The sequence below is a fragment of the Adelges cooleyi genome, unplaced genomic scaffold (assembly GCF_023614345.1).
Source record: "Adelges cooleyi isolate 19-005CV unplaced genomic scaffold, UGA_ACOO_1.1 ACOO_flye_CR_arks_rails_tigmint_CR_PRNA_21, whole genome shotgun sequence".
Classification (NCBI taxonomy): Eukaryota; Metazoa; Arthropoda; class Insecta; order Hemiptera; family Adelgidae; genus Adelges; species Adelges cooleyi.
Genome location: NW_026095871.1, coordinates 4,980,823 through 4,999,383, shown reverse-complemented (window position 1 = coordinate 4,999,383; position 18,561 = coordinate 4,980,823). Strand labels below are relative to the sequence as shown.

Genomic DNA, 18,561 nt, shown 5'->3' with positions numbered 1-18,561 from the left:
TCGGGAAAATTTGCACGCCTACCCACTAGGATCGCTACTGTATTTCGGATTGGTTCCTCTATAAGCTCTTAGAAAACGATACCACGAGTACGGTCATGCGACATGCAGGCCAGCTGTAGTGTAGTCAGTACACATTGTTCAGCTATTGGAGAGGGTTCTTCTGCGGTGTGTATTCATAATATTTTCATGCACTTCTTTACCATTGCACAACAAACTGTGATTTAAAATAATAATTGTTTTAATGTAAATCTCTGGAAAAAAAACTCGTATACACAGGTAAGATATTTTTTTTATATAAATTTTATATTTAAGGTTAGGTACGTGTTAAACTTTTATAATATTGCAAAATGCTTAGTTAGCAGTTGCACACGTAAGTATGAATGGTCCATAAAACAATGTACACATATTGTATTGAGAAGATCAAAGATCATTTTGTTACGGAACAATAATTACCTATACATCTCATCGTTTCCTATTATGAATGCAATTTTTTAATTAAACAAATTTGTATTAAATTCAATTTTTTTATTAAAAAAAAATTTGTTTCATTATCATCGTAAATATTGTTGCATAGTATTTTAATTTTCTATATTGTGATATCTTTAAGTCGATAGTCTACAGCTAGGAATTTTTATAATAATATTTTAGCTAATACAACTAGCACGATATCTAGTGGTCAAAAACTCAAAACTGTAGAGACCGCCAAAATATAGAAGAAAAAAAAATATGGCGCCAATATTTACTTTTACAAATTATTTTTTTGACCAAATTTCAAAAATCGTTTTACTTTTTTTTTTATTATTAAAATATGGGTAAAAAGTATACTGTATGATAGATGATAGTATTATAAGCGCTTTTGGTTAACAAAAATAATACATCTATTTTATGATGTACCTGTAATATATAAGCGACGTTACTGTGAAATTCATTTTATTCTCGAATTTCAAAAGTTAAAATTATTTATTCATTAAATAGCTTTTCAGAGTAACTATTTGCATATTATATAGGAGGTCTTGGCTGGAGTGCGTAATGTCAATTATTTATTATCTACTGAATTTATTTTTATCTATATAATATTTTATAAATACTTCCGTTGTTGAGAAAATTTTGAATTATAAAATAATGAAATATGAAGTCTCTAACGCGCGTGCGATGAAAATACTATGATAAATAATGTTTAGACTTGTATTGTTAAATAAGCAAACGCTCTTCGTAGAAAAACAAAACATTCAATGTTTTGTTTATTATTAAAAAATATTTCACATACCAACTTAAGTATAATAATAGCTACTATTCGCAGTAGCTATTTATACATCCGTAAATTAAGAATAAACATATTTCTGAATACAAAATATTTTTGTTTATGCGTACTTAAAAGCCTATAATAATGAATAATCACAAGTAGGTAATCTATTTAACTAATTTTTAATTGCAATATAGTAGGTTTTTTTCAAAAACATATTAGTTAAATGTTAATATTTTTTTTTTAAATTAAATTTTGAGCATTTTTTTTTGCACTTTTCAGACCTAACATATATATTTTGTTAACTTTTTTAATCGAGAACTATGTACTAAAAATGTCATTGGTCGATAGTGAGGTTCAAATAATTACTTTCAGAGTTGTTACAGGGTTTAAAAGTTTTAGCAGGAACGAAAGGGGTGAAGTTTAACCCCTAATATATTAATATAACTAGATAGGTAACATACATGTAAAACTGACAAAATTTTATTGATGATCTGCTGTGGCTTTTTTCTCTGAATCATTAGATTTTTTTTTATATACACATAATTTATACGTATAACGGGACTATCTACATTTTTTTTTTAATGGCTATTCTATTGTTTAACAACAAAATACATTTTAATGTATTACTATTCAATACATAGACCATGACATATTTCTCTTCGATTAATTAATCTCTATGAATTTATATTTAAAATAATATGCTGTTAAGGCAATTCAGCAATAATTATTGTTTGGTAGGCACCCACAGAGTTGTCGGTCAAAGCGATATTCGTCGAGCACTTCCTTGTGCATTATACGGTCGAAAACGGCATATTACTTGTTGGCCAAATTTAAGTAGTTAAAATTTTCAGTTAAAATGTCGTTAATTTATGTAAATATGTATCGCTTAGTATCAGTTTTCGGACGTCTGTTGACTATTTGTATTTGGTTCATTCATACAGCCACTTAGAAATTTACTACGGTCAAAGTGTAATATTTTATTTGACTGTAATTTTTTTTAAAGTTATAGCGCGCTGTAATTTTAAGTTGAAAAATATGTAAACTTTTTGGGGATTTTGGAAGGAAAGGTGTGAAGTTTTTTAATTTAAATTAAATCCTGTACTTGTATGTTCCAATTACGTACCTTTCCGGTATGATTTCTAACCAATAAACTTGCTACATGAAGATAAAGAAATTCTAATTATGATTAGCAACGGTTGACCACAACAAAATTGAATGGATGTCATTAATAATGGTGACTTGAAATGGCTAACGGAACAGTGATAGATTGAATGGTTGAATGGTATGGAGGAAAGGATAGGAGAAGGATAAAAAAAAAATAAGATACTATTCTTAATCGACCCATTAAGAGTATTTAATACAATCCTTTATGAACCCGTTATTTTACTATAAAAATTATAATATTACAATTTTATTTTGCTGATTACCTCTTAATTGTTTATTTGCACATTGTATTGGATATTAAAAGTATTTACTAATATTTTTTTCTTGTGATGTAGTAATTTGTTTGTTTTTTTACTATTTATGAATTTGATAAAACATTCTTATATCAGTTTTTAATTTTAAAATAATGATAATGGTTTATTTTACATCAATGGTCGGCAATTGGACGTTTTTACGTCGGAATTTTACGTTTATCAATTTTATTCTTAATTGTCAATTTATAAAATTGTTTGTATAGCCCGACTTACGAATTAAAACGGGGTTTTATCGTTCTATAATTATTTTATTTATTATAAATATTTTAAATACTTAAGTAACTAGTTATTTTTAATAAAATTAAAAAAACATTGTTCTGTAATAAATATAATTATTTAGAAAGAATCAATCTTGATTAATGTTATAACTTATTACAATTAATAGTGGTTCATTAGATAATCTAATTTTTATTAGAAATGCGAGAAATAGTTAAGTCGAGTATTCGAACAAAAGTATTCAGTGTATTAAATATGAATGTAAATCAAGGTATTCAAGAAAGTTATTATTAGTTGGAATAACGCGCCACTAATAATCATACTTTGATAAGAGAATCGGCTGATGATGATTTATTATTTTTGTATAATACATCATTTCTTCTAGGTAATATATAAATGTTTGTGCATAGCTGATATACCTGTATAATGTTCAAACGTTTATATGAGAATTTATAATTTTCATTATCAGGAAACAGAGTTCACTGTTGTAATGTCAACTCTGAAAAAAATAGATTACAAAATTAGTACACTTCAATCTGTCAGAATTGTAACCTTTTTTTACAATACTTATTTGGTGTCATACTAGTATTACAATTTGTGCACACTCTCTTGTCAATTGACTACATTGAATAAAATAAATGTTTTGTAACGATGCCACGCGGTTACAATGTGCGATTGAAATTTAAAAACAAATTACATTAATATATTTCCAACTATTATTTCGTGTTTCTTTAGAGTTTGATTTTTTTATCAAATACATTTGTTTTTAATTCGAAAAATTCGTTTCCAAATTACATTTTTACATTACCAATCGCTGTACTGATATACAGAGTGATCATTTCATCGTGAAATACTCAATATCTCGTAGGGTTTATTAAGACATTTATTTGATTTTTTTCATATTGTTATTTGTTATTATTTAATGTGATCTCAATTTTTCACAATTAAGGATAATTTGCTGACAATTTTGACTGATCCATAACCAGCTTAGGATCATTACTCTAAAACTTATAAAGAGTGTAAAAGTTAGGTACACTCTACTTTTCAAAATTTAGTAAATTTAATAACAAAAACTTGTAAGTTTTATTTGTTTGTTTCGAAACGTCGGATTTGTTAATTGCACTGTACCAATTTAGTTATAACAGCGCAATTATTTTTGCACACAACACCAACTAACGTGTCACACTAGAGGCTAAAAAACCCGGAACCGTGTCTAGGTAGGTTTTTTTCAACAAAATCAACCGATTATCTAATAATTAGTAATGTAATCGCGTCGGTTGAGGTCATGGAACCCCTCAGGGTTATGATCGATTTTATATATAATATACTTTAATATATTTATATATATTTGGGTGGGTAGATATTGAGTAGGTATGTATATTATGGAGCAATTTTGTTGGCAGTTGACACGTTCCATGGTTTTTGTCTAAAGAACATAATCATCTTTCACCATTCTATCAAGAGACACCACTATCTGTATAGTAGATAATACACGCATTTATATACTATTATCTACTATTAAAAAAAAAAAAAAAAAAATAGAAACAAAATGCCATTTGACATTTTTCCTAACATTACTACTAGCAATTTGAAACGTTAGGATAATTTTAAATTGAAACTATTTAAGTATTAATGTATTGCGTAATTAACGCTCAAGGATATATGGGATTTATTTTAAACGCCTTTTTTTAAATTGCCCTATTTTTAAATACTTGTGTTCCGGTTTTAAGATTAGTGCTTACAAAAGACGGCAGAAATGAGCATTTTTGGAATGACACTGAACAAACGATTATATTATTTACAAATTATTAATTCCTAGGATAATTTGTATGTTTTTATTTTTATTTTTTATTTATTGTTTGATGAACGATAAGAAAACATGACCTTTTTCCGTCACTGATTACTATTTATACGAATATTTTTAAATACTAAAATATTAACTATTACATAATACATCATCCGATCCCATATTATACAGCTCTCATAACATATTATAGTAAACTTTTTTTTCTACTAACTTACGTTTAAATACGTTTTTGTTGAATAAGAAGTTAGAAGAGTGTACTTAGTATGATTTATATACATTTGTTTGGTATAATGTATAATAATTGGAAATAGAATAGAGGGTCCAATGATTTAAAATCCTCCCGGATATCTGTGTAACTCTAAATTTCTATATTACATGTTCAAGTTAAAACACTCAAGTTGTAACGAACTAATAAAAACATATTACCGGGTAATTATGATAACACTTATGAAGTATATAAGCGGTAAAGTACAAAAACATGGTGTATTTACTTTTGTCTAGTACAATTTCGTTAACTTATTGCCTCATTTCCTAATTATAATAGTCAACAGATAAGTTAATATTAATACCTGTACATTAGATGCGATAATAATAATACATCCACTAAAACATACAATCAACCAGCAATTATTTTATTAGGCAATTGAATTTGAAAAAAATGTGTATAATAAGCTACTAAGATCTTATAATCGTTCGACATTTTCAATTATAGCAGAGTATACTATATTAAAATCTTCTACAAATCACCAATAATATTCGCCTATTCTTGTGTTTATATATTATTATTGTAGTAAATTTATTTGTAGTTAATTTTTTTTTTTTTTATTGTATAATTTGTTTTTAAAAAACCCGCATTCTCCTTTAGATATCAAGGTGGTACTACCAACACGTGGTTTAATCAACTTACTCGATACTTAATTTCGTTGTTTTGGGTAAATACAATATATTGTAATTAAAAAAGGTTATCGTCATGGTTATCTGTAAACTTACAATTCCAATGTCTACGTGCCAAGGCTATTTTGTCTGGAAGTTTTATTTTCTATAGATTAAAACGCACATGCACTATGTGATTACTTAACACTTTTATGAGCTCCATTAAAATTATGGCCAATATAGGGACACAATACATTTCTAATTGCTTTAACTAAAAATTAGCTGGCCCAACTATTTATTTAGTTATTCCGACTAAAAATGTATTGTGTAATTAGCCATAATTTTAGTTGGACCGACTGCATGTTTTTTCTGTATTAGTACCTATGCGTAAAGACCGTTACTAAAATAGACCACAGTAAAAAATATTATTGGCTTTTAAGTCCATAAGGACTAACCCAACAAATATTTCATACAGATGATAATTTATGATTGGAAAAATGCAGTTTTTTGAAATTTATAAGTTATACAATGCAAAATATCTCGACGTGAACATTATAATATGTATGTGTTATTATGTTTTACAGGATTGTATTATATTATATTATTGAATCAACTACGTGTTAAACAAATTCTACAATGACTTCTATAAAGAATAATGTAAAATTAAGAAGAGAACTAGGACTTTTCAGTGCAGTATGTCTCATAGTCAGCGTAATGTTGGGTTAGTATAGTGTTGTTTTCTTCAGTTTTAATCGACCACGGCTATAAAAAAAATATATCATTTGTTCAACAGGATCTGGAATATTTGTGTCCTCAGCCAGTGCGTTGAAGAGTACTGGATCTGTTGGGATGTGCCTAGTCATTTGGACGTTGTGTGGACTTTTATCTCTATTGGGTATTTACAAATTGTATTTCCAACATAGAAAAAATAATTAAGTTGATTCTATGTTCATCCCCAGATTTTCTGTAGTGTTTATCATTTGATTGTGCCAAACTAATGTAATTTTTATTTTTTTTTCCTAATTTACAGGCGCTTTATCGTACGCAGAATTGGGTGGTATTGTCAATAAGTCTGGTGGCGAATTTAGCTTCTACCAATATGCTTTTGCCGATATGCACAAATTCTGGGGTCCGTTGGTCAGTTTCATTTACTCGTGGGTTAGCATCATGTACATCCGTCCAGCCGAAGTGGCCATTATCATATTGACTTTTGCTAAATATTTCGTTCGGCCAATAAGTGTAGCCGTGTCGATGGACCCAGATTACGAACACTGTCTTAGAAAACTTGTCAGCATACTAGTACTTGGTAAATAAAAAAAATCTCTACATACAATTCACAATTCAGCACTAGTAATTTGCTTGACTTTTACAGGTATTATCACTGCAATCAACTACAACAGTGTCAAGTGTTTCATAAAAATCCAAAATGTTTTTACAATTTGTAAAGTAATGGCCTGTATGTGTGTGATCGTCGGTGGACTATATCAGCTGCTATATCTGGGTAATTTTTATTTTACCACTTCTGAATTTATCTGTTTACATTTTTTTTTCTATATTATATAAATAGGTAATACACAAAATTTGAAAACTGGTTTTCAAGGCACAAAATCATCGTTGAGCGATTTAGTTATGGCTTTTTATAGTGGCCTTTGGGCGTATGACGGATGGTATACATATATAATATATTTATATTAATTTGACTGAATATTAAAAAAAACGTACCAAATATGAAAATATTCTTATTTGTTTTAGGACCGCCACTACTACCGTTTCTGAAGAAATCAAAAATCCTCAAAGGTGGGTAACGCATTAATCGTACTATTGCAGGCATATAACTATTTATAATTGTTCCTTTTTTTCTTTGCAGAAATATATTATTAAGCATACTTTTGGCTGTGCCATTTATGACATTTTTTTACGTTTTAATGAACGTATCGTATCTTACCGTTTTGTCGGTACCCGAAATGATCTCTGCAGAGGCAGTTGCAGTAGTAAGATTTTATCAGTATAATAAATACTTTTGTAATCATATATAATGTGTATTTAATTTTTGTTTTAAGGAATTTGGCAGTCGAGCGCTTGGATATTTCAGCTTTGTCATACCCTTTGGCGTGGTTGTTGCCACATTTGGTTGTGCACTCAGCGTTCAGTTTGGAATAACGAGGTATGCGAGTAGTATATTGTAAAATTTTAAATAATAAATATAATAAAATGTGTTTTGTTAAGGTTGTGTTTTGCCGCCAGCAGGGAAGGTCAGATGCTGGAAGTATTTTCTTATGTGAGCGTAAAAAATTTAACGCCCGCCCCGGCCGTTGTTTTACAAGTATGAAATGTGTTTATTTAATAAAATGTCATATAATATTCTAATAATGAATCATGAGCAGAACTACGGGGTGTGCCAGAAAAAGTGCACTTTAAGATTTTCTTATGGGCCCACCCTAATGTGACACTCCAGTTCTGCTTATGTTAAACGAATCATACTTTAAAAAAAAAATGTTTTTCTATTTTCAGGGAATACTTACTTTGTTTTGTCTCTTAGCCGGTGACATTTTAAGTCTTATACAGTTTACCGGCTTCTTGGTTTGGATGTTTTACGGAATTTCCATGGTGGCCTTGTTGGTGATACGTTATACAATAAGAGACGTTAAACGTCCGTTCAAAGTAAACACACCTATTGTCGTACTAACGACATTGCTTAAAAATTAAAATTAACGATCACCTCTATGGTGAAAATGACAGTTGATAAAAAAAGAAAAAAAAACAGTTGATACTTTCCCCCATGTCCTAGTATGGACTTTAAAAACAAAAATGTCTATGTATTTGAGGTAAATATATTCTTATGAATATTGATGAAAATATTCATCTTATCGAGTATGAATCAAAACAATATCATATTCAGAGTCCTCAAAGGACTAAAATTTCTCCACGAAAACTATGTGAACGTTTTTGTTTAGCTTTCGATAAATATCTGGGATACCTATTTAATAATGACCGATGTATGATTTATTTAACGCTTCAGACATCAACATGCCATTACTGTTGTGATATGTTGTACTATGACCAAAAGATGTAGTAACACGATATCAGATATAGATTCTATAGTTTTGTACTTATATTTACGACAAAGAAAGTATGTAAAAAACCACGTATCGTTGTTAATTTTTTGCAATTAATAATGTTTGTTTGAGTTTTATGTATGGGATTCGGGTTAGTATTTCTTTGTTGTGGTTTATTATAGGTGCCGATCATCATTCCAATTTTCGTGCTCATCATGTCGGTTATTTTGGTCGTCACGCCCATACTACTTGATCCAAAGCCTGAGTTCCTGATCGCTCTCGGTTTCATCTTGTCGGCGTTTCTTATTTACATTCCGTTTGTGTATCAAAAGCGTAAACTGCAATTTGTCGGTACGTTCCTTTACGCTAGTTTACATATTATCACAGATTAGACAAATTTCATTCATTTGTACTTGATCATATAAATTAAATATACATGTATTAAAAATTATTTGATACAATAATATTATAGTAAAAGGTGTTGTACAATCATTTAATTCCTCGTATGTGGTCACACTGTACTGAGGCAAAATCGAGTTATCAGTAAATACAGAAGTGCACTTTATCTAATCTGTGATAAGATAAAAAATTGAAAATACCAAAATATGTGAAAATGTTTTTTTGATTTCTTAGACACATTAACCAAGTACGTCCAATTATTGATGGATGTCGTTCCGCCCGAACAAGACGAACCGGAAATATCTGAAAAATGTCATGACGAAGCCGCCGAGGATTTATTTATCGAAAGGGTTTAGTCGATATTTGTTAAATACCAACATCTAATTGTTTATATTATAACAGGATTTAAATTCTGATTCGTCAAATGCATAATATTTACAGAGGAGTTTAAATAATTAATTATTTAAGATATTTTTATATACAAACTTCAGTGGCTTATTATTCGATAAACAAAATCTATGACTCTGTGATAATAGGTTTAGATACATAACTATTTAATTGTAAATTTATGTACATTATTACTATCGGTATAAGTATAGAAGTTATGACTTATGTACATATAATAAAGTATAGATTTTTTATTTTTTAAACGATGCATTATTTTTTTCCACATTAACAATTATTAGGATAACCCCAAGAATAAAAATTATGGGAAGAAATAAATATTTAAAAAAAATGATAACTATTGTAAAAAAAAAAAAAAATAGGTATTTTAATACAATTTGCTAAACTTGAATATAATTATTATGATTATTTATTTTAATTTTAATAGAGTGATATCAAATTTGAAATAAATAGAAATGCAAGCATTTTATTATCATAATAAATTATACATTCTTTGGATAAAATGAAATGTTTATAACTGATGTAATTTCCGTAATACATTAATAATGTGAAATAATTTGTTCAAATTATGAAACTCAAAAAACCAAAATCATCAATCATTATTTACAAACTAATTGTATTATATAAGTCTGTACATTACTAATAATTTAAATGGACTACTCTTTTTTATTATTTTTTAAAAATGTCTGTACAGAATAAAATGTGTAATTAGTTTATAAATATTATATTTATAACAAATAAATTACATTTATTTGAATATAGTATGGGCACACATTACAGTTTAATATTTATTTTACTGACAATTATCTTTTTGGAAGCATATCTTTGAACTAAAATAAAGTATAACAAGATACAAGTCAAAACTTTATTATAATCAATATTAATATATAATATTTGATTATTAAGAATAATATTATACATTTTGTCTTACAAAAACGAGTTATATCTCTTTACAAAATTTATCTTTCTCGCACAAGGTAAAGATAGAATTTTAGGTCTTTTGGTATATCGTTGCCGTTTTTTGTTTTAGATTTAGCAGAAAGAAAAATTTGCTTGATAACCAAGGTTTTGGTATGTAGTTAGCGCAACACTTTTTTTAAACGAAATCTATATTTGGGTTCCTTGATTTATTCTTCACGTCTTAACTAATTTTGCACGAAATTTACTGTTGTTTTTGCGCGTCTGATTTGATCGTCTGATCATCTTTTTCTTCCAAGCGTAGATTAATTGTGAACTACCCAAGTAAGTTATATTAGTTTTCTTTTTGGCCGTACTGCTATTTGACAAACGGATTTTTTTCAGACGAATTGTTTTTCTCACGCTTTTGCAAGTTGGACATTTATCCGCTGTCGCTAAAATTGAGCATTTAATATGTCTCAAGTTATTGAGGATATCAATATATCCTATTTTGTCACTGACTAAAGTTACATCATTAAAATCGCCTATTCCTGTACAAACGGTCATTTTAGAAAATTTCTGTAACACTCTACTCAACTCTTGATGATTTTGTATTCTTTTGGGAAACATCAATATTTCAGGGTGTAATGGCGTTTCTAATACAGAAATATGAACTTGCATATCACTTCCTACGAGTAAATTACGTTTAATTACGTATCTGCAAGTGGTTTCGTCACCAATACTACACTTTATCATATCTAATTCCAGGAATGAAATGTGATTTTCAGCATGAATATTGAAACACCACGACTCAGGAATTTTGATTAAATCAAAATTATCGCATAGAATCCGGAAAATGTTTGATCGAGATTCAACTGCATTGACATCATAGTTTAACGCAGCTGTACTTTGATATTGGTTACAAACATTTTCTTGTGTTAAATCTTCTTCTTTAATTTCCTAAAAACAACAAGAGATATTTATCCTCCGGATCTTTACATGTAAAGAAACATTTGCAAATTTTTTTTGTTAGACATACCTTTATGTTTTCCAAAATTGATGTGGGTAAAATATCTTTTTCCCGATTGATAATATTTTCTGCAGTTTCAATTTCTTGATCGTCTCTCTAAAAACAATAAATATTTAAATAAACATTTTCAATTTTACATATTAATATTATTCAATTTCCTATTACGTTTTCCAGGATTGATGATGATGCGACATTTATTTCTACATTTTCCGTATTTGCTGCTGGCAAGGTATTTTCTTTATTACAAACTATAGGTCCTTCGTCCATATGCAATGTAAATAGATGAGGAATGGCATCTTTTGTCAAACGAGGAATTTTGAGCGGTATCTTCAATGATTATAAATTGAAAACATAAAAAAATGAATAGTTAGATATTATTACGTAAAATTAATTTAAAAAATGTGGCATAATAATGCAATGTTAAACTAAGAGAATGAGATGTGAATGTATACTAATGAGATACTTGCAGTTAACTTTCATGTAGTTGTAATACAAACAAATATTAAAAAAATGTTACTATTAAAAAGTGTAATTAAATTTTCTGTCACTTTTGGTAATCACATGTAATCAATATTGTTTATTGTTGATTCAATCGAAATAGTTGTAATAATGCAAAAGAAAATACTTTTAAGAAAATAATTATTGTATTGTATGCGTAAAAAAAAGATAACATTTGGTAGGATATGAAATTGAAAAAAAAAAATGTTTTTCATACATGAATTGATAAAATATTCTTTATGAAATTATCTATTTAATTAGGTTAATAATATTTTTTTGGCATTACGTACTATAGCGTAAATATTTCCTTCCACGTCTCTGTGTTCGGTATATCGAACAATGTCCCCAGGCGAAAAATGTTTCTCGCAAATATGCTGGTAATTATTCAATTTTATGTTGCCCAGAGCACTTTCCCAGGCATTTCGTCTGTTGATACATTTGGGCACTTTAAACACCGATCGCAATTGATTTTTATTTCTATTTGTTCGACAATTTGGCACTGCACAAAATTTAGGCATCGTGAATGTTTTTTTTTTTTCTACATTGCAAATTATTGCTTGCACTTAATAATATTATAATATTAGATTTAAACAAAAATACAAAAGATTCACTCGGGTTCTATTAATTTTATAAATAGTGATTATAACTTATATTTATCCTTATGATAAATGATAATATGAGATTATAAAATAATTGTGCAGCAGCTGATCGATGAACTTTTGTGGCCGCCATATTGGAACAAAATAGTTACCGGGTCTGGGAATTCCCTCTGTTTTTTATTGTACTTTTGGCGACACTGCGGGCATCACGTGTTCAGTAAAGAACTAAAAATGTTATCACGTTATCAGTTATCTGATAAGACTTTTGCGAAACTGAAAACAAAATTGTTAAAATCGTTCGGTTTATTCAATTTAATATTTTTTAATTTATGGCACATTATTTATGATGTTTAACGGTTTGTTTAATAATATTTCATGTCCGCACTTTTACCGGTGTAACAATTTGAGAAATTTTGCCACTTTGCTCGGCAAGAACTCGTCTTCAATATCGGTGTGTTCGCGTCACAGGAGGTTCCTTTTAATAGGTGCACCCATCAGGTATGGATCGTTTGAGAAGAAATCCGAACGACAAAGTAACGTAGAAAAACTGCTTGAAGACGCAACGGTGGCAGAAGAATCGACGGTTGATGGCGATACAGAACAATGGTCGACTTCACCGTATCCGAAAGGTGAGTTTTGATATTGGCCATTAAAAATTACTATCGTGTTGATTCGTTGTTTCACGTGCAGGTGCGTACATTCCCCACGAAAATCAATCGCAAGCACAACACGCACTTCGACCAAAAGTGGACCCCAGGGAGACGTCGATACTAATGTTTCCCGGACAAGGAAGTCAGTGTGTCGGCATGGGAAAAAATTTGCAAGTATTTCCTCAAGTCAAAGATATGTTCGACGTGGCGAGCGAAATATTGAAATACGACTTGTTGAAACTGTGCTTGGAAGGACCGAAGTCTAAGTTGGACTTGACGATCCACAGTCAACCGGCGATCCTCGTGTGTTCGTTAGGCGCTGTTGAAAAGCTTAAAGAAGAACAACCAGGTGCGATTGAGAATTGTATGGCCGCGGCCGGCTACAGCGTCGGCGAATTAGCTGCCTTAACGTTTGCTGGTGTTCTATCGTTTGAACAAGGTAACAACGCTGATACGAGTTATGACGTTATCAAAGTGTATATTTTATTGTTTGATTGATTTTATCGTAGCTATAAAGCTGGTAAAAGTACGGGCTGAAGCAATGCATTATGCGTCTGAAATAGAGCCCGGAGGAATGGCTACCGTTTTTTTAAGACCCGATTCCAAATTGAATTATGCCATGAAAAAGGCCCGAGAATGGTGTCAAGACCGAGGAATCGAAAAACCGGTTTGTCGTATTTCTAATTATCTCAATCCGGACAGTAAAGTGGTCGCCGGACATTTGGAGGTAAATTGTAATTTCATATGTTTAACGATCCGCCTAAACACCGTTAAACAATATTAGTAATGTATGTTATTAAAATAGTATATTAATTAAATTTACGTTTTAGGCCCTCAAGTATTTGGAAGCGAATTTGAAGGAATACAACTTGAGGCGAATGCAACGATTAGATGTTTCCGGAGCGTTTCACACTGAACTCATGCGTCCGGCCGTAGAACCTTTTTACAGAGCGTTACGTAAAATGACCATTAGCGATCCAATGATCGCCGTCCATTCAAACATTGACGGAAAGCGTTATAACAATGCCAGCGAAGTCGTTCGAAAACTTCCAAAACAAATATGCGCACCCGTAAAGTGGGAACAAACCTTACATATTTTGTACGAACGACCTGTCGGATCAAAGTTTCCGGACACGTATGAATGCGGTCCTGGAACTACTCTTAGGAGTCTATTAAAAACTGTCAACTCAAAAGCACATTCTACGAGTACTTCTGTTTTTGTATAATAAATTGTACTAGTATAGCGTTAATATAACATTTTTTTCACTCGTTTATTATTTGTTGTTAATATTAGCCTTCAGTAAAAAAAAAACCATCAAACCATAACGATTTTTGCCGCTTCTTATCTTAGTAGTGTCGGATTGTTTTAATTTTAAAATTACAGGTACTTAAGAAAACTTTAGACCAAGTCAAATGTGTTTTCTGTTGAATGAACTTTCATTTGCATAATATTTAATAACAAATAGTAGGAACAAATTGATTGAGGTTAAAATATTGAACAATGCATCCTAACTATTAGAAAAGGATTAAATTTCACAGGTAATGGTACTAAATTTTTAAACAATCGTAGTCAAAAAACAACAAACATATCGAGCAAAATATTTGTATAAAATTATATTTCCGTCTATATTATAAATCAACTTTTTAAAATTTAAATTCTATAGAAAAAAAAACACTATCGTATAACTTTGTATAATTATCTCATTATATATACAACATAATAACGTAGTAGCTATAAAAATTCAGTTCAACAATATTGAACGTGTAAATAACTAAAAAAAAAAAAAAAATGTGTACAAATCAGTCCTTTAACTTGTGTAATAATAAAATTAATTCGAAAAAAAAAATGTTTGGCTATAATAGATTAGTCATTGTTAATTAATATGACGGTAACTCGAACTCGTCTTGCTCGAGCCTGCGCTTTGACGAGCAACGTAAACACAACAAACAGCGTAAAGCCATTCGCTCAGAATGACCGAATTTACAAACACTTGTCAATCATAATAGTAGTTAAAAATTACAAAAAAAAGAAATAATAGACTATTTAAAAAGTGGAAAGCGTCGATGCCACAATTAATAATTAATTAATTTTTTTTTTTTTTTTTTAAATATAGATCACATATAGTTGATGGCTTTCATGTCTCTGCTCCACCGGAGATGGTCGTGCGTGCGGTCCAAATGTGAGTCGTTGCGCGACACCGGCGAATTGCCCGTACTGTAACCCGACGACGTACGGCCCAACGATGAAGGACTTATGCTGTACGCCGTACCCGGTGGCGCGGCGTGCTTTCCCCGCTTGATGGAGTGTGTATAGTCCCTGGTGCCACGACGCCTCAACGTGAAGTCCCTCTCGCCGGTCACCTGGTACTGTTTCTTCCACTGCACCCAACAGTGTCTGTAGATCGTGTCCACCGGTCCCCAATTCCTGGACGGCTTGACGGTGCTCAGGAATTTCTGTGCAAACAAAAACACCACCGGAAATATTATTATAGCAAACCGCAACGCTGCGTATCGACAGGGTAACAACGCTCTAGGTACCTGGGACACGTTGTAATCTACTTGGGCTGATATCTGCCAGACGGCCAGTCCCAGTATCAGAGACCACGTGAACAGATATATCAACCAGCCGATAACGTACAGCCACATGGAGTCGTGACTGCTGTGTTCGGACAGCGACAGCGGCATGACGAACAGACTCCAGATCTCCAGCACCTGTAATTAAGAAGAGATAACTCTTTATTGGTATTTGTTTTTTGACATATCGGTGTCGGCGGGTGCTTACCGTGAACAAAACGGGGGTGCCGATCCATATGGTTTTCCACAGGAAGCACAGCTTGTAGCCGAGCACGAATTCAAAGTCGTTGGAAAGCGATTCCAGCCCGTAAATCCAAACAAACCCGATCAGCTCCAGAACGGTGGACGTGACCACCATGCGAGCCACCACGTATTCGTCCAGCAGATGAACAGCTTGCAGGTTCTCCTGTGCGACGATAACGAAAATAGCGATAAAAAACTAAAGCAATCACACCACAGTGGGCATCTATCTATCCATGATCGTGTACTTACGGGCAACAGGCACAGGACGCCCACGAGAAAACCTATAAAACAGACCGTGCACGTCAGGATCCACCACTTCCACTTTTCCTTGGTCTCGACGGACAGCCCTACGACGGCCGTGTAGGTGGCCGCGATCTGTGCAAGCACAAGAGTTATTGGTTAATTTTCCTAAGGCGGTTTTCTTGCCGTTGGTCGACACTTACCAAGCTAAGGAATCCGGACAAAAAGACCAAAACGTAGACTAGCGTGGCCCACAAGTTCGAGATCACCCCTTTGGCGGCCATTTCGTACACGAACGTCAGAAACCAGACTTCGGACAGGGCGGCGGTCGGTGACATGACCGCGCCTGCTTTCTGCATGTCGTATATCCACATGGTCACAATGGACACGCTGCAAACGCCTACGATCACACTGGACAGAGTCAGCAACACGGAAGTCCTGTGCACGACACCAAACATGATTACCCGACGGATACAAATTTACAACTTCAACAAAAGACATGTATATACAGCGTGATCAATTTAACGTAAGACACTCAGTTAAAAGTAAATTAAACATAATATACGTTGTCGTTTAAGATTTAAAAGTTGAAAAGCTCTGGCAAAAAATTAAAATATTGTCGTCTGTTATTTGTAAAACAACACAAATTAAAGTATCTGAAAAAACGAGCTTTAAAGTAAACCTAATTTTAACTGAATAAAAAAATTGAGGGGGTGCCAGTTACAAAATATAAAAAAAACAGCTGGGGGTCTATCATAAAAATAGTGAGATTTTTTGCATAACTACTACAATACAATAATCTCTATTTATTTACCAAAAAGGATTGGACTTTGAGTACAGTCGTCCGGCGCACGTGGTGATGTTTCCGAAGCCCAAATGAGTGGTAAACAAAAACTGCACGACCGCGTGGTACCATATCTATAATGTGTAAAAAGGGTAAAAAATAAAAATGTTTAAAAATGAAAATGCGTTTTGGCAGTCAGGTACGCACGTCCAACGTCAAAAGGTGATCCCATCGGATCTCCAACAGTATTTCCAGTCCTCGTCGATCCGCGTTCAGACCTCTTGCCAGCAAAATGGCCAAAGCCACGAAAGTGACAGGCACGACGAGCAACGCCGCCGTCCTATAAGACTTGCTGTTTTTTATCAGACTAAAAAAAAATCATACACAATCGTCGATTAATAAAAAAAAAAAAACCCTACATAAAAATGACTCTCCTAAGAAACGCGGAGGGGGTGGGGGTGGCCTCCCTTTTTAAAGTAAAACTACTAGAAAACACACAAATCTATTATAGGGTTTTTTATACACATTTTGCCATCGCGTTAAGTTAACTCTTGTCATTGTTTTTCTTTGGCCTTTTAAGGAAAATTAAATTGCAGTTTTTAATGGCAACAAGACGAGTAGAGGGTATGCAAATGCAACATCCCAACTTGTCAGTTTACCACAGCTATTGGGCAATATAAAACGGAATGTCGCAAATAACAACACACACACGTGCCAATCGCATCGGCACCCTTGACCGAATAAATAAATTGCAGGTCTCTGATCCGAAGGCTGGCTATCGTAGGTGTTTAAAACAAAACAAAAACGTCATAACAATAAGGAGTATTGTTGAGAGGTCGAGAATCATCGTGCATAACATTAATTATTAATAAGACTCTAAGCCGTCGTTCAATTTGAATCTGATAGAATATTATATTATGCTGTAACGCGGTTCGTTTACCTTAAAACATAGTACGTGCACGTAATACATTATTATATTCGTATAGTATATCATTATAATCGTACCTTATGGCGACCACAATGCATCGTCGTACGATTAGTATGAACGAAAAGTTAGGTTTGTGATTAGATAGGTTTGTTTTTTTGGTTGGTTAGGTTAACCCTTGACTTGGCAAGGGCTAATTTTTAAATATATCAAAAATAATAAAAATAATAGTACTCTTTAGGTTGGTCATGGAAAGTTACATAAAAAATGTATGTATCTTCTGTACTGTATCTTGTAAACATGCAATGTCAAGTTAAGGGTTATGTTGGTTGGTTAAGTTTGGTTAGGTCAGGATAGATTATTACCTTATAGCGACCACGATCCATACGATTAGAATAAACGAAACGTCCATAACGATCCACTGCCAATTCATGTGCGGCGGCATCAGAAACGTCTGCTGAAGACATTCCTCGCCCTTATTAACGATCGAACCCTGCTGCAAAAAAAAAAAAATAAAGACATTGACAACAATGACACCATTTAAGTTGTAGGTATCGCCTAATATAAATGTATTTCAAGTCATCCCAAATAAGATAAGTCCATAAACCGAATTCCTGAACTCCCCTTCTAAGGGTTTTATC

At 31.9% G+C, this 18,561-nt stretch overlaps 4 protein-coding genes across 8 annotated transcripts in view; 2 read left to right on the top strand and 2 right to left on the bottom strand.

Annotated features, from left to right (window-relative positions):
* The first annotated feature begins 94 nt into the window (after positions 1-94).
* LOC126834813 (b(0,+)-type amino acid transporter 1-like) lies at positions 95-9,725 on the top strand. Of its 2 annotated transcripts, XM_050566991.1 has the most exons (13): positions 95-276; positions 6,205-6,341; positions 6,414-6,515; positions 6,651-6,926; positions 6,993-7,121; positions 7,188-7,287; positions 7,373-7,417; positions 7,488-7,611; positions 7,681-7,784; positions 7,847-7,943; positions 8,132-8,281; positions 8,859-9,027; positions 9,310-9,725. In XM_050566991.1, the coding sequence occupies exons 2-13, from the start codon at positions 6,257-6,259 to the stop codon at positions 9,429-9,431; spliced, it is 1,503 nt and encodes a 500-aa protein (XP_050422948.1). In that variant the 5' UTR covers positions 95-276; positions 6,205-6,256; the 3' UTR covers positions 9,432-9,725. The 2 variants fall into 2 exon arrangements, 1 of the variants encoding a protein (XP_050422948.1); XR_007685109.1 differs by lacking the exon at positions 9,310-9,725 and having other exon boundaries at positions 8,132-8,750; positions 8,859-8,975.
* Positions 9,726-10,383: 658 nt separating this feature from the next.
* Positions 10,384-12,548, bottom strand: LOC126834459 (uncharacterized). The gene is made up of 4 exons (XM_050566386.1): positions 12,196-12,548; positions 11,573-11,734; positions 11,417-11,503; positions 10,384-11,337 (listed from the first exon to the last, which is right to left on the bottom strand). The coding sequence occupies exons 1-4, from the start codon at positions 12,421-12,423 to the stop codon at positions 10,615-10,617; spliced, it is 1,200 nt and encodes a 399-aa protein (XP_050422343.1). The 5' UTR covers positions 12,424-12,548; the 3' UTR covers positions 10,384-10,614.
* A 217-nt stretch (positions 12,549-12,765) lies between these two features.
* Positions 12,766-14,431, top strand: LOC126834406 (probable malonyl-CoA-acyl carrier protein transacylase, mitochondrial). The gene is made up of 4 exons (XM_050566298.1): positions 12,766-13,133; positions 13,195-13,593; positions 13,664-13,881; positions 13,985-14,431. Exons 1-4 carry the CDS (start codon positions 12,848-12,850, stop codon positions 14,378-14,380), a joined length of 1,299 nt encoding a protein of 432 aa, XP_050422255.1. The 5' UTR covers positions 12,766-12,847; the 3' UTR covers positions 14,381-14,431.
* A 310-nt stretch (positions 14,432-14,741) lies between these two features.
* LOC126834084 (sodium-dependent nutrient amino acid transporter 1-like) overlaps positions 14,742-18,561 on the bottom strand; it is a 41,104-nt gene continuing 37,284 nt past the window's right edge. For 3 of the 4 annotated variants that reach the window (XM_050565739.1, XM_050565736.1, XM_050565738.1), the window contains exons 6-13: positions 18,286-18,416; positions 17,203-17,362; positions 17,026-17,129; positions 16,415-16,649; positions 16,221-16,346; positions 15,937-16,134; positions 15,693-15,866; positions 14,742-15,608 (exon numbers count right to left, since the gene is read on the bottom strand). In XM_050565739.1, coding sequence (XP_050421696.1) covers positions 15,270-15,608; positions 15,693-15,866; positions 15,937-16,134; positions 16,221-16,346; positions 16,415-16,649; positions 17,026-17,129; positions 17,203-17,362; positions 18,286-18,416 — 1,467 coding nt within the window. In that variant the 3' untranslated portion in view covers positions 14,742-15,269. The remainder of the gene's footprint in view (positions 15,609-15,692; positions 15,867-15,936; positions 16,135-16,220; positions 16,347-16,414; positions 16,650-17,025; positions 17,130-17,202; positions 17,363-18,285; positions 18,417-18,561) is intronic. The other variant, XM_050565737.1, reaches the window with a different exon arrangement.

Bases quoted from the DNA above. Each gene is read 5' to 3' on its own strand.
- LOC126834813 (XM_050566991.1), top strand. From the start codon at position 6,257: ATGACTTCTATAAAGAATAATGTAAAATTAAGAAGAGAACTAGGACTT. The intron at 6,927-6,992 runs GTAAATAAAAAA...TGACTTTTACAG, and splicing joins TGTCAGCATACTAGTACTTG to GTATTATCACTGCAATCAAC. The intron at 7,122-7,187 runs GTAATTTTTATT...TTATATAAATAG, and splicing joins ATATCAGCTGCTATATCTGG to GTAATACACAAAATTTGAAA.
- LOC126834459 (XM_050566386.1), bottom strand. From the start codon at position 12,423: ATGCCTAAATTTTGTGCAGTGCCAAATTGTCGAACAAATAGAAATAAA. The intron at 11,504-11,572 runs GTAATAGGAAAT...TATTGTTTTTAG, and splicing joins CATCATCAATCCTGGAAAAC to AGAGACGATCAAGAAATTGA. The intron at 11,338-11,416 runs GTATGTCTAACA...TGTTGTTTTTAG, and splicing joins CAATTTTGGAAAACATAAAG to GAAATTAAAGAAGAAGATTT.
- LOC126834406 (XM_050566298.1), top strand. From the start codon at position 12,848: ATGATGTTTAACGGTTTGTTTAATAATATTTCATGTCCGCACTTTTAC. The intron at 13,134-13,194 runs GTGAGTTTTGAT...TTTCACGTGCAG, and splicing joins GACTTCACCGTATCCGAAAG to GTGCGTACATTCCCCACGAA. The intron at 13,882-13,984 runs GTAAATTGTAAT...TTTACGTTTTAG, and splicing joins TGGTCGCCGGACATTTGGAG to GCCCTCAAGTATTTGGAAGC.